At 57.8% G+C, this 14,302-nt stretch overlaps 1 protein-coding gene across 9 annotated transcripts in view; it reads left to right on the top strand.

Annotated features, from left to right (window-relative positions):
* The window catches only part of celf2 (cugbp, Elav-like family member 2), a 27,943-nt gene continuing 13,641 nt past the window's right edge, over nt 1-14,302 (top strand). For 4 of the 9 annotated variants that reach the window (XM_052055084.1, XM_052055086.1, XM_052055085.1 and 1 more), the window contains exons 1-3: nt 4-367; nt 5,380-5,415; nt 13,917-14,113. In XM_052055084.1, the coding sequence (XP_051911044.1) occupies nt 315-367; nt 5,380-5,415; nt 13,917-14,113 (286 nt within the window). In that variant the 5' untranslated portion in view covers nt 4-314. Of the gene's footprint in view, nt 368-5,379; nt 5,416-13,916; nt 14,114-14,302 lie in introns of all 9 variants that reach the window. The other 5 variants (XM_052055079.1, XM_052055081.1, XM_052055078.1 and 2 more) reach the window with 3 other exon arrangements.

Below are 14,302 nucleotides of genomic sequence, written 5' to 3' on the forward strand. Positions count from 1 at the left end.
TGAGAGAGAAGGCGGGCGGGCGTGCGCGAGTGCGAGAAGGCGTCGCGCCACTTCTCATCCGGCAGCAGCAGCGGCAGGACGGCTCGGCTCGGCTCGGCTCGGCTTCGCTTCCGCTTCGCATCTCGCGGCCGACGGACTTTACGTCGTCTTCTCCCGTGACGCCTTTTTGACATTTCTTTTTTTTTTTTTTCATCCGTCATTCGTTTCCGGCTTTTTTTTTTTCCCCAGCGCCGCGCCCCCCCCCCCCCCCCCCCCCTGCCGCGGAGCCCTCCCCCCTTTTTTTTCTCCCCCCCCCCCCTTTCCTGCCTGTCATCATGGTTTCTATCATTTCTGACCTGGACCCCCTGAAAAGCTGGAACGTCTTACGGTAAGCGTCGCGCCTTCGGGGGACACTTTGGGGGGGGGGGGCGGTGAAGTGAGCGGACGCCGGAACCCGGACCACCGCGTGTCCTCGCCAACCCGCTTCAAAGTTGAGTGTGAGAACACAACTCCCCCTCTCGCTCCCCCTCCCGCCCCCGCCCCCTTTCCCATCAGGAATTTTCTCCGGCGATGTTCCCGCACGGCCGACGGCGGCGGCTTAGCATCTCGACCGTTTGTTTTTTTTCCCCCTCACGCAAGTCAGCATTTTTTTTTTGGTTTGTTTTTTTTTCCCCCAACGGCGCTTCGCTCCGACTTGACAATTTTCACTCAACGTTTCTCCCGACGGCCGCTCATCTTGTTTGTCGCCAACGCAAGCACTTTCTTCTTCTTATTTTGTCCGAGCAGAGGGGGTGGAGCGCGCTAAAGGGTGCACGGGCGTAAGCTAAGGGTCACGCGCCGCCACGCAAGCTGCCATGACACACGCGGGCCTCGGCGCGCCCACGCCGGAAGGCCGCACGGCACCGTCGCGAGATGCGCAGCGAGTGGAAGGCGCCCTCTCGCAACGTAACACTCGCACGGCCACCCGTGACGTCGGCGACCCCAACGCGTACGCCCCCCCCCCCACTGTGACGTCACACATCCACGGTGTGCACCTTTTGTGGACACGCGTCACCATTGGGGTGACGGTGCTGTGCTCCTACTTTATCTTTTGTGCATATTTCTGCTGCTCATCTCTCTTTTTCACACCAGCCATGAACGCAAGGGTGGAAAATAGTTGCACGCACGCAGCGATGTGCGGACGACACGTTTCCCGGCATTGGGTGGGTGTCGGTGGACCATCGCTGCGCTTTGGGCTTCCCGCTTGATTGACTTTGTTGGACAGCGAGCGAGCGAGCGAGCCTTGTTCACTTTGTTGTTTGGGGTCGACTCCAAGAAGCGGGAAGGATCCCGTCCGTCACTGTGCAATGGGGTCAGGAATGCATGACGTCAGCCCAGCTGTCGCTCGGCGCCTCGGAATCCGCTCCGGTCCTCTTCTCAAAGGAAGGCCCAAACCTCGCTCTGGGTTGGGGGGGGGGGGGCGGCGCTGGCCTCGGCCTTGAGTTTCTCGCCGGCTTTCGCTTCCTGTCGAGGCAGCGACGAGTCACGCGGGACAAAACGACACAAATGAGACTTTGTGTGGCGTGCTGAGGCACGCGCGACCACGTGAAGCGGCGGCCGCGACGCCTCCCTCATCTTCGCTTTTCAGTCGGCGCGTCACGTGACCGGCACGCGGGCGGAGACCCGTGTGACTTCTTCCCAACGGAGGCGCGAGCGTCGCACTCGACATCGGGGCCGTTGGACTCGGGCGTCTCCGCCGGAAATTCCCACTCGGCGCGGCGCCGCGCTTGCACTAATGCGGCGCATCGGAGCGTTAACTCCCGGCCGCAATCAGCGGGAACCTCTTCCGCGGCCCCCGGGAATCCCGCTCCATCCGCCTGGCCCATTAATTCCGAGTGCTCCTTATATCCCGCCGACACCCCCCGCCCCCTAATCGCACCCCCCCCCCCCCCGCGCTCCTTCCATCATAGCCGTTTATTCCATCATCGCGCCCCGAGCCGGGCCTTCATTTTCGGCTGTAATTGGACACGCGTCCCGCGGGAAGCCGCTCGGCACGGCCCGCCGTCTCCCGAGCGTCGCCTCGCTCGATAAGCGTTCCTTTGGACGCTGGAAGATTCCGGAAGTGTGACACCTGTTAAGTGGTGTTAAAAAAATATATATATCTATATATATATATCTATATAAATCTCATTTTTTGGAGTGCGCTCCTTTTTAGTCGAGCGTCCTTCTTCTTGTGATCTGCCTTCCTACCAATTGCCGCCTGACACCCGCTGGTTCTTTTGTGTTTTGTTTAGGGGAGCCGTAATCGGCGACCCATTTGAGCACGGCAAAGCGAGAGGAGTTGAAAAAGGAGCACGAGTCATTGCGTCGGTGGCGGGCGGTGGGAGTTCAACAGCTAGCGAAAGAGTTGTGTTGGACTGCCGAGGAAAAAAGAATGCCGGCTGGAAAAAGACATTTGCATCCCGCGTGTGTGCGTGCGTATGTCTCGTGGTTTACTTGAACGTCGTGCTGCTTCAATATGGAGATTGACTCCAGTTGCGTACAATTGCAGATTCGCCGCTCCAATATGGTGACTGTGATGGCCCTCCGCTAGCTTTGCGCTAACATCCAACCAGTGGCGACGATTTTTCCGACTCCAGCGGAGCTCAGCGCTGCCCCCGGCATGCCGTGTCGCGATATGGTACTACAGGTCGACTTTCACTCGGTTGTCAAAAGACTCGACCGTTTCCTTCGATCTATCAGGAATTGAGAAATGTCCCGCGCGTGCGTAAATTGCAGCCGGCTTCCGGAGTGGCCATCTTGCCATGCGCTCTTTCTCTCGCTCTCTCTTTTAAAAAGTGAACGAAGAAGGCGCCGCGTGCGATTTTGGCATTTGCAAGCATTCCCGTCTTGGAATTCAAGCCCTCGCCCCCCCCCCCCCCCTCCCCTCCCCTGTTAATTTTTGTTTTCTCCCACCCATTCCTTGACTTCTTGAACCGTGTTGTCATCGCGCTGCGAGGAGGCCATTAACGATGTTAAATGGGGGGGGAGGGGGGGCGGTTGCCACAGCAACACAGAGTTTGCAGATGAAGGATTATTCCGGCAAGAAAAGGAGATCAGCGTGCCTCAACACCTGCAAGTCACCTTCTTCTTCTTCTCCTCCTTCTTCTTCTTGCTTTGCTTTTAGGACCAAATTGGAAGACAAGTTGAGTGTCACAAAATGTCACTTTGTTTGTTTTTGGAATTCCGCCGCCGAGGCCTCGGACTCTGCGCTTCGTCGCCTCCGCGGAATGCCGTCCACAATGGAGGTCTTTGTCCGCCGGCCGCGCCGGGGCAGCGAATTTAATTTTGTCGGCGTCGGAATTGCGCTTTGTCGCCGTCAAATGATGACGATGGCGTTCTTCCGGAGTGACTCGGCACTTTGACGCGCGATGGCGGCGCTCGTCACTTGCCGTATGCTTGGGAAGGTGTCCGGTCACCCGTCCGGTCACCCGTCCGGTCACCCGTCCGGTGCCGTCCTCCTCCTGTCAGTCACGTGATTAGAATGCCCACGAATGAGCGCTGTCTTCCGCCGCCTGTCAATCAGGCGGCCGCGAGACGGCGGCTTATTATTTTCATATTTCCGTGCGCCCATGTGCCGTCCGCCGCTGTCAGTCAAGCTGTCAAGTGTGATTTGCCCATTTTTCCCCCCCCCTCCTCTCCGTCATCCCCTCCACCGCGGGGCAACGCGGGGGTGCCGGCGTCGGCGCCAGGTGGGACGCCACTAATGGCCGCCTGGCTTTGGTGGCCGCGCGCTCGGCCAATTATTTTTCCCGACGAGACGACAGCTGCCACCTTTGCCTCCTTCTCATTGCTTCCTCTTCTTCGTCGTCCTTCATCCCTCCTCGCGGTTGACAGTGGGGTGCTCAGACCGGCCCCCGCTCCCTCCCCCTTCGCTCTCTCGCTCTCCCTTGGGGGGTCATTACACGCGCACGCACGCGCGGTTGTCGGCTTGAATCTATGGCAGTTTGGTCGCATCCGTCAGTTGCGCAAGTGGCCTTTGCTTGGGGGATTTCTGCGCACCCGAACCATATGGCCACACACACACACACACACACGAGCGGCGAGAGGAACGTAACGCCAGAACCTGTCGGTGATTTGTCTTGCCACATGCTTGTGTTTGGGGCCCGTTGCGTTGCGTTGTGGTGCTGAAGTCGAAGCTCAAAATGATCTCCATCCTTTGCATGTGCGCTTTATTGATTTATTTTTTATTTTGATGTGATTTCAGATTTTCTTGCATTGTCCGCGGTGTTGCTGCGGAGGCCGTCTCCTCTTCCACCTCCGCTCGCTCGCTATCTCCTCCTGCTGGTCCTCGGTGGCCGCCGCCGCTTTTGCTCTCTTGCTTGATGGGCAGCCGTAATGCAGGCAGATTGCGCTTATCATCCGCTCTCGTATGGTCTCACGAGATCATCAAATGATGCCGAGCGAGCGCCGAGCGGGCGGCGTGGGGGGGCGTGCGCGGGCGGCCTACCGCCGGGCCATCAAAAGCACATCACAAAGCAGGCGCTTGAAATATTCATGCGTCAGGAGCCGTGCGAGTGCCGGCGTCATGTTGGCGTGTGTTGTCGCACTTTGCTGTGATGTACGTGCGCTCCTCTGAGGTCCGCTTGCCTCAAAGTGGGATCGGAGGACTCGCCGGTTGTGTTTGGATTTTGTTTTTTGGGGTCGGGGGGGGGGGGGGGGTGGGTGGCGTTGAGGATGAGATGGAAGTTTGAAAGCAAGCGCGAGATACGAGAGCGACATTTAGCTTCACAGCCGCACCTGAATAAATCATCAAGTCAAGTTCAAGACATGGGGCGGGGGGTGCGGGGGGAGGGGAGAAGGGCCTTGGTCTCGCTCTGCTTTTGGGAACGCGAGATGGAGGTCGCTTCGGGACCGCCGCACTTGACTCACACAGGCCCCGGTGAGCTCTTTTTGGAGAGTCGCGGCCTTGTGGTCTTTTAGCCTCGCCGCAAAAAAAAAAAAAATGTGAGAAAGGAGGAAAACAAACGCAAATGAGCAGAATGAAAGGAAGCAAGAGCTTTGTGGAGCAAAGCTTCCAGGCTGTCGTCCATGAAAAAGGCCTCTCGCATCCGAGCTCGTCACTTTTCACGCTTGCGTGCGCGTCCGAGCGTCACGCTCGGCGCCGCCCCCTGCAGGCCAAGGCAACCGCAGGGGAAGGCGCGGCGGCAGGAATTGCGTTGAATGCCGTTGCCTCATCTTATTTGTTTTTGGGCGGGGCTGGGGGGGAGGCTTCCGGAGCCTTTGCCACCCTTTCAACGTGGTCACAGAAAAACAATTGCGTCGCTTGCGCGTTCCTAATCAAGCGTCCGATGAGCGGCGCTCGTCTTTTGTTGTTGCCGTTAAATCTTGTAAAAAAATCCCGATTGAATATTTTTTTTGTGTGTGTTCTTTTTGTTGCAGGCAGGACGCCGGCGACCTCGGCGGACCGCTACAAAGGTAGGCGCTTCGTGTTTTCTTGATGGCTTTGAAGCGGCACGGCTGAGAAGTGGCGCTCAAAGTCCTCGCGCGTGCGCGCGCGCTACAGTTTGATTAGCGTATGAATAGCGCCGGCGCACGAGCGGAACCGATGCAACCGAGCCCGCAAAGCTTCAGGTTCCTCTTTGGAGCAGGTGTGTGTGTGTGCGAGTGTGTCGGGCAACCACACACACACACACACACGCACACCCTTCCTGTTTAGCAATAGCCAAATGCATAATTAGCGAGACGCGCACAATGCGGCGTCCCGGTACACGGCGTCCCTTATTGCCTGACGTGACTCGCGACGTTCTCAGCGCTGCGCCGCCGCCGCCCGGGATCCCAATTGTGAATATTCATGAGCTGGAGAAGCGAGCGGCTTTGCGGGCGCGTTGCGTTTGCGTGTTTCCCGATCCCGTATTGAGGGCACGGTGGCTCGTCGCCATGGCGACAACCTTCACCTGTTGTCCTGTCAAATACGGCAGCAAAGAAAGAAGGAGGCCATGACAATTGCAAACGCGCCTCGGAGACCTGCGGCGAGCGAGCGAGCGAGGGCCTCCGGGCTGCGTCATGCTTTTGATTCTCTCGGCGCCCAATGAGTTCCAGGTCAGCGATCCGGATCGCGCGCTGAAGTGAGCCCCCCCCCCCACATTCCTCCGACGCTCACCTGTCACCTTGTTTTGTGCGTGCGTGTGTGTGTGTGTCTTCGCTCCCATTATCGCAAATGCAGTCATAAGATGACAACTTTTTTTCCTGACGACCCCCCCTGGCGCCCCCAGTTTCTTTCCTCCCAAAAGAGTAAATAGAGCCACCCAAATCAACTCATTCTTTTCTATCTATCTCTACAATCGATCTAGATTTCTATGGAGCGATCTGTAGCGGCACGGCGGCCAACTGGGGGTTCGATTCCGGCTCCAAAGCCAAGCACGGCAGGTTAACGGAATGCGAGCGCCAAAAACGTCTTTGCGGTTTTTTAACCACAGGTAAATCTCGGCGCGTCAGAAAGAAATAGTGTCTCGTTCCGTTTCCTTTTTTGCTCCAGAAGCACAAATTTTGTGTCAGCGCCGTTGTGTTGTTTATTCATCCTTTATTTCTTGATTTTTTTTTTTTGGCTGAGAGGCTCCAGATGGCTGAGAGACAGGTGAGCCAATTAGTGAGTCTCACTACATGCGGCAACATCGTCACACCGGCGGAGCGCGACAACCCACCCCCCCCTCCAAACCCCTCTGTGCGAGTGAACGCGTCCGCCGCGATGCCGCTCGCATCTTGTCAACCCGCCAGCAGGCGAGCGCCGAGCGGGTTCCTGCCGCCTCCCAAATAATCGGGCGGTGGCGAGCCCAACGCGCGTTGTTTGGCCTCGGAGTCGCTTTGCCAAAAACGGAATTGGAACGCGTCCCCGTTGCGGTCCCGCGGCGCTCCGTCGTCCAGTTTGTTAGCAACAAATGCGGGAGCTGCGCCGTAGCGGGCGTGTTGCAGTTGATTTGCTTACTGGCGAACTTGTCCCGCCGCCGCCGTCGCCGTCTCGCCGCCTACTTTGCGTGCGTGGCGGAGATAAGACGAATTGTTCGTCTCCGCCGGCTGATTGCGGAATCTTGTAGCGAATGCAATTTTTATCCCGCCCTCGCCGGGGCCCTTTCTTCCAAAGTGCCGAGTCAAGCATTTTCTGGCGCGCGGCGCGGGAAAGTCTAAATAATTCAGCTGTGTTTTGGTGCCCCCCCCCCCTCACCTTCTGTACTTGCGGCCAGAAGAATGGCAATGAGGACTTCAAGAGAGGAGAGCCACATGAGGACTTTTTTTTATTTTCGTGAATGGACTGAACGTGAGCGGAATAGAGAGCGGGCGGGTGAAGGATAGCGGGACGGACGGGGAGGGGGCATCGGCACGTGCTTTGCTCATTTGTCCGTTTTTGAAAACCCATTCCCCCCCACCGCAAAGATAGTCCATTTTCAAATATCGGTCTTATTTTCAGGGTCCAATCAATGTCGTCCCCGATTGATCGTGGCACGACAAGCGATGAGAGCGCTACTTTACAAAGAACGATACTTTTGTCAAGCGTGTTGGGCGACTGAAATGGATTCACGCCATTCGCATCCCTTCCGGTCTTTGATCCCCAAATCGCTTGTCGACCCGCCACTTGGCTCGCTGGTTTAGCGCCGCTCTTGAAATATGGCCTCCCTCAAGTCTTTATGCTCAAGCAGCCGTTGCGGGAAACGGCAACGCGCGACCCCGGGGCCCCTACCCATGGGGTGGGGGGGCGACAAGGGTTTAATCTGCCTCGGTACCGTTTCAATCGACAGCCGTCAGCGAGACACGACTGGAATACAATGCGCGACCACGCTCGGGAGGAGGTGGGGTTGGGTGGGGGGTTCAGTTAATCGATACGAGAGGTGATGAATGAGTCTGCGAAGAAGGGGGGGGGTGCGAGTCGTCGTGGAAATCCGTCACTTGCGTGGTGGTTACTTTGCCGGTCGGTTGATGGACGTTCTTCTGGTTGGGCTATTTTGCGGCTCGAGTCAGGAAGTGAAAGCGGCAGGACGGACGGACGCGAGTCCAACGGCGAGTTACCAAAAACGAATAATTAAGCGTCGCAAGTATGCGATGATTGACCGAGCAATGAGTTGTCAGCCCCAAAAAAGTAGAAAAATGCCCCCCGGCCCCTTGCGTGTTCCGCACTCCCGTGGCAGCTGCGCAAATGAAGAGCTTTGGATCATCAGCATCGAGCGGCACGCCGCGTATGTTCACGTACGTCCTCTAGATGGTAACACGCGTATTGAAAACGTCTCCCGGGTTGGGGAACGAGCAGGCGCTTGTTGTCGCCGGTGCGCGTGTGCGCGCCTGCGGTGGGAAGGCGTCCCCGCGGGAGCGCTCGAGCTGCGCCGCTTTCAAATGAAAATAAATGAGAGGCAGTGACCGCCTCTGCCTGGGTCCCACTTTAATGAGGAAAAGGATCAGCGAGGGGGGGGGGGTATTACTGGGAATTGGAAAGTGTGCCGGAGATCGGTCAGAGTTGCATGGGGGGGGTGGCTTGATGAATGGAGGGGCTCCATGGAACGGGCGCTGGCAGCCAATTACAGTTGGGGAGCGCTCTGATGCGCCTCAGGTGGAGAAGCCTGTGCACCCCCCCGCCCCCACCTCCCCTCTGCAACCCGCCGTTTCTCCGTCCGACATTTGTGTGGCGAGGAGGATCCAAACGAATGGGAATCGGTTGTGACGGGGGCGTAACCCCGCCTTTCCGCCGCCACGCTCCATTAACGGCGATCCGCGCGCGCCGTCTGAACGCTAGCTTACGCGAGTGCTTCGGCTTGAACTCCGACGCGGCCGCTTGCCGCTTTGAATTATGGATGAGCGCCTCGTGAAATATTCACGTGTGAAAAGATGGCCGCCATTTTCGGCGGGGATTCCGGCTTCCATGCTAGCGACTCGCCCCTCGTCGTTGGCGGGTCAGAAAACCTGGCGATGGGCAAACAAACGCGCTCGCGTTGATGCCACCTGGTGGCAACTCGCTGATGAGGAATCTTTTTGAATTTTTTCAGCATTGAGAGCTAATTGCAAATGACTTTGGGCGTTTTCACAGCGCACCTCCGCATCTCGTTTGCTTGCTCCACTGTTGTGTTTGCGTGTTGCGATGGGCTCGGCGTTTCTCAGTGATGGCGCGCTCTCCTCAATTCAAGAGAATTCATCCAGAAAATCAACAATCGCGGCAATCCAGCCCCGACGCCGGGCTTCTTGTTTACAGCTTTTTTCCCCTCGTCGTGATTTCCCACAACGCAACGGCGGCGCCTCGTATTTCACGCCGGATTAAAGCGCCCGCGTGCTAATTGCGCGTTGAACGCCGCGTCACCTTCGTCACCTTACTTGAAAGGTTGTTTTTATGGTTTCCAGTGGAGCAGAGAGAAAGCTAAGCCTGCCCCCCCCCAAAAAAAAAAGAAATCGCATGGCCGAGCATGACTTCCGCATAGAATCTGGACCGAATGCGAGCTTCCCTTTTTGCTCTCTTTTTTTGTGTGTGTCTGAACGGATTGCGCAGGAGGATTTGGGAGTCCAACTCGGTCCCGCCCGAGTGTGCGTGCGACACGTGATTTGGGGGGTGGGGGAGAGCTGCGAGTTTTTTGTTCCGCAAACGTGTTTGTTCTTTGCAGCCCCCCCCTCCATGCCCCACTTCGCTCCCCTTGGCTCAGCTGTGCTGTTGTCTGGCTGTGTGGTGCGTTCAAGCGCAAGCGTGCGCGTGTGCGTTTGCGCACGCGCGTGCGTACTTGTTCAAACAGCCTCGCAGGCGGGCTGCAAAGCAGCCAGCGACAGCCAGGGATGGCAGCAAATGTTGCGCACAACACTGTGAACACATTTGCGCAGAGATGCAAAAGAATCTCAGCCTTCCCATTTTTCTCCTTTGATTAGTTTTATTCTTTTGGGGGGGGTGGCAGGGGGGTGGGGTGTCACGTGGTGCTTCTTGGCCAGCTGGTCTGGTCACGCGGTGCCATTCGTGTCCAGAAGTGGCTTCTCCTCTTGTAATGTGCAATCTTCACTTCTTGGGGGCAGGGAGGGGGGGGGGGGTGATACGATCACGTAAGGCAACTTTGGAGCAATCTTGGCGACCCCACATTCCCTGATCCAAGCTGCTCCTTCTTCTTTTTTTTCCTCCCCCCCCGCCCGCATCCCCCAATGAGCCGGTCGCCAGCCGACGGCAGGTCTCGTCGGCCATTTTCAAAGGCGGCGGCCCCGAGCGCACTATTTGTCGGGCTCAGCCTCACGTCGGCGTCCCCCCCCCGGCGTGCGGCAAATGCACAATGAGGCCTGTGTTCCCGGCATATGCTCCTCTTCCTCCTCCCCGGGATCATCCAGAGTCCGCCGCTCTCGCTCTCGCTCTCGCTCTGGCTCTGGCTCTCCCCATCCGCGGCCGTCCAAGCGTGCCAAACGATTCCCGGCGTCAAGCCTCCGTCCCGGCCTGTCTGAGAGCGGCTCATTACGGCGCCAACCGGAGGAGAGCAATTCCGGATTAGGGCCCGGGGGGAGCGGGAGAGCAACGCATCTGCATAGTTTTGCATTTGAGTTGCTTTGAAAAAAGGAAGGGCTGCTTGCTGGACGCACTTGGAATGTGTGCCGGCCACTGTCGCAGTCAGGAGGGATTTGATTCTGTCTCCCTGCTATCACTGAATGACTGTAACCCAAAAAGATACAGTATTGGACCCCCCGCGTCCCCGTCCCCCCTTCTTTTTGGACTTTGAGAGCCAAATGAGCAGATCCTATTTGAAGTGGAATTCCCGTGTGAGCGCTCAGATTTGGCTCCAATATGACGTTTTTTTCCCCCCCCCCGACCATCACATCTTTCCTGGCACGCGTGATGGATGGCGGCACGGTTGTTCTTTTATTGTCGCGATGGGTGGGGGGGCAACCGCACCGACGGCTTTATTGGCACGCATGATGTAGTGGCGGAGGCACTTGAGGCGGGGGGGCGTCACTCATCATTCTGATCGAATCTGCGCAGGCGCACGCCGTCATCCGCTTCAAAGTCCGTCCGGAAAACGTAGGTCGACGTATTCCAATGTTGTACAGAGTCGCTGTCGTTTGCGAGATCTCCGTATTCACGTTGGAGAAAGAAAAACGGCAGTTGGGCAATGTCTGTTGAGGGGGCGGGGCTTATGATTTCTGCTGCAGCCCGTTTGGTTGACCAAAGTTTGCCATTTCTGCCCGTCGAAAACGGCAAAATAATCATTCCAGTGGAACCGCCGTTCAAATAGGCCATTTGGAATTTGCACCGCAGCCCGTTTAGGCATGGAAACATCTCCAGCAGGATGACAGCTGCCACCGAGGAAACGGGGTGGGGGGGGGACAGAGAGAGACGAGCCGGCCTCCGGGGAGCGCCTTGTCGCGTGTTTGTGCCCCGTCGCACTAATTGCTTTTTGTTGCCTTCGTGCGCTCGCTTATCTTCACGTCGCCAACGATGCCATGTAAGCAAGGGGCCGCGTACGAGGCCGGGCGGCCCGTCGCGTCAACCGATGATTTTCCAATTGTGTGTGTGTGTGTGTGAGAGAGAGAGGAGCAACCTGCTTGTGTCTGCTTCCATTCAAGTATGACTGCAACCCGGCGAGGCAGGAAGCTCGATGGGCCTGCACCTTCCACCGCTGTTGGCTTTGTTTTTAAATGTGCCTCTTCCCGTTAGCAAGCGCCATGTTGTCGGGAAGCAGGCGCCTTGCCAAATGATGGCGTTAACCCTCTTATGCGTGCGCTAACAGCATGTCATCTTCCGCCGCTAATGTCAAGTGGGAACAGATCCGGGCGGCGGTGACGGCTTGGCGGGGGATAGGTGGGGGGGGGGGACACTTAATAACGCCGCGCGCTCACCTCGCATGGATTCCCGCGGGCGCGCCGGCTCTTCCCGCTTCGCCGTCTATGCTGATCGGGAATAAGAGTTTGAACCGCAACCCGTTCAGGCATAAAGCGCGCTCTCACTCGGTTAAATGTTGAGTTGCGATCCTCGCCAAAATAGCGACGGCGGAGGCTCGATTCGGCTCGATCCGCCGCCGCCAGTTCAAATGACAGGGCGCCTCCCTCGAAGCGCTTGGCACGTTTGCGATGCCTCGTTCGTCCTCATCCTTCTTGAAGAATGGACACGTTGAGGCAGCGAGAGGCTTGAAATGAGTTGCGCCGCATCCTCAAAGTTGTCCCCCACCCCGCCCAAGCTCGGATTGCCTTCATTTTGCTTGCAATCAAGCGGCAAGCGATGAGGGCGGCCGCCTCACCTCCGTTGCCTTAATGATGGCGGCGCCGCATCCCGTCTTGTTTTTTTTTTTGCGCCGCCACATCAAAAGGCGCCTCCCGGCGGAGCGGCCGTTGCTGTTTGGCGCCGCGTGTTTTGGTTGCTCGTTAACTCTGTCGCTTGCCGTTTGGATCAAAGCGGCTTCGGAGGGCGTATTAGCGCGCCGCCGCCTCGCTAATGGTGCGGCGCCTCGACGGGAGGCCGCGGACGAAGCGACTCGTGAGTGACGGCCGGCGGGCGCGTGGCAGCCTCGGTGCGCTAAATTAGCAACGCTGGAGGCCGGATGTGTGGAGAATGGCTAGCGCCCTCCACGTCGGCCCTCGAAAAAAGACATTTCCTCAGTAGCGAAGACCGAGTCTCGGTGCAGCCCGTCTCGGCAGGTCACGGCGGCGCCGAGGGGATCCGATGAAAGCGAGTGGCCGTTTAACGCACTAAACTGCGTAAAAAGGCGTCGCGGGAGTGCCAAAACGGGAGTGCCGAGACAGACGGCTGCGGATTTGCCAGCCTACCTGTCGGGGGAGCGAGCTGGCAGCGGGGTGGCGGAAGCGCAAGTTGCCAACCTGATGTGAGCGATGGGATCCTTGCTAACGGCGGGTTACCTCGTTTCCCCCATTTTCCAGGCCCGGCGCGAACGCCAAACTCTCGACTCCGCCGGAGCGTCGAAGCGACGCCATCGGCGCACTTGCGCAAGCGCCGGCCGGCCGAGGGCGAAACGTTCCGGCTGTCACCATGGCAACGCGACAGCCGAAGAGGCCGGCGTGCTAAAACGCCGTTTGTGCTAAAATGCGGCCGTTTGGGAAAGAGTCGCGCTTGTCACGCGCCGTCGTGTTGTCTTCCGTTTGTGGGCGTGCGAGCGGGGGTGTGCGCGCGTCCTCATTAGCGACCGGCAGCTCGTTAGCGCACCGCTAGCCGAGCGTCAGGGGCGCCGGTGCGGCTTCATTAGCCGCCGTGACATTTATCTGATGCTTTCCTCTATCTCAGCGCGGCGTGCGTAGCGTGCGTAGCGCGCGGCCGCGTTGCCGTGGTGACCAACGTGTGCACAAACACGCAGGCGTCCAATATAATCAGCCCTTCTTCACGGATACGGTGGATGCCGCTGAACGAGGAAAGGTGCCTTGCAAGTCGGAGGGAGTGACGTGTGCAATTATGGAATCACATTCCACAAAATAAGAGCCATTTTCTTGAGGGGGGGGGGGCGTGTCATTTTTGCAGATTGTTGTTGTGTTTTTTTTTTCCTGACCCAACTATATTGACCTTGCAGCATTCCAAAGTGAGATTTGGCCCGCTGCTTGTCAACAAGATCAGTGTCCACCGGCTAAGGCCCGCCCAGCCAGTCCCAAAAAAATGGATGATTGCATCCAATCCGTTTCAGCTGAGACTTTTTTTTTTTCTCCTGAGGAAAGCGTCAATGGAGTCCATCGTTTGGCTTCTTGATTTGTCGGAAAAGCACGACTAATAATGACATTTGTTCTCGCTTTGGCTCCATCCGAAGAGCCTGGCAGAGCGCGTATGGAGCGTGCGCTATTTTTTGTTTTTTCAACAGGCCAGACATCTGTCGGCCATCTGCGCGCGCACGCGTCGCAGGAGTTTTCTGCAAAAGAAATTCATGCTTGAAAATGGCATCTTGGAACTCCCAAGACGCAATTTGGACTTTGTCATTTTCGCTCGTATGGCCACGTTTGTGTGCGAACGCCGGTAACCCGCCTCGGCGCTCTCTCTTTGTGGCCAGTAACGGCACGGCCGGCAAGATGAACGGCGCGCTGGAGCATTCGGAGCAGCCCGACCCGGACGCCATCAAGATGTTTGTGGGGCAGATTCCGCGCTCGTGGTCGGAGAAGGAACTCAAGGAGCTGTTCGAGCCCTTCGGCGCCGTCTACCAGATCAACATCTTGCGGGACCGCAGCCAGAACCCGCCCCAGAGTAAAGGTACCGCCCGCGCCCATCGCCACCGCCACCCCAAACGCCGCGACGCGACGCTCCCCTCCCCTCCCGACGCTTGACCTTCGTCACATTTGTACGGCGGCCCGTCGAGGCGCCGAGTCGGGGCCCCCACGAGTTGGACCGGACCGCGCCGTCGCCTCCGTTGCTTTCCAAATTGACGCGAAACGAGAGAAG

This window comes from Hippocampus zosterae, chromosome 21, assembly GCF_025434085.1.
Source record: "Hippocampus zosterae strain Florida chromosome 21, ASM2543408v3, whole genome shotgun sequence".
NCBI classification, from domain to species: Eukaryota; Metazoa; Chordata; class Actinopteri; order Syngnathiformes; family Syngnathidae; genus Hippocampus; species Hippocampus zosterae.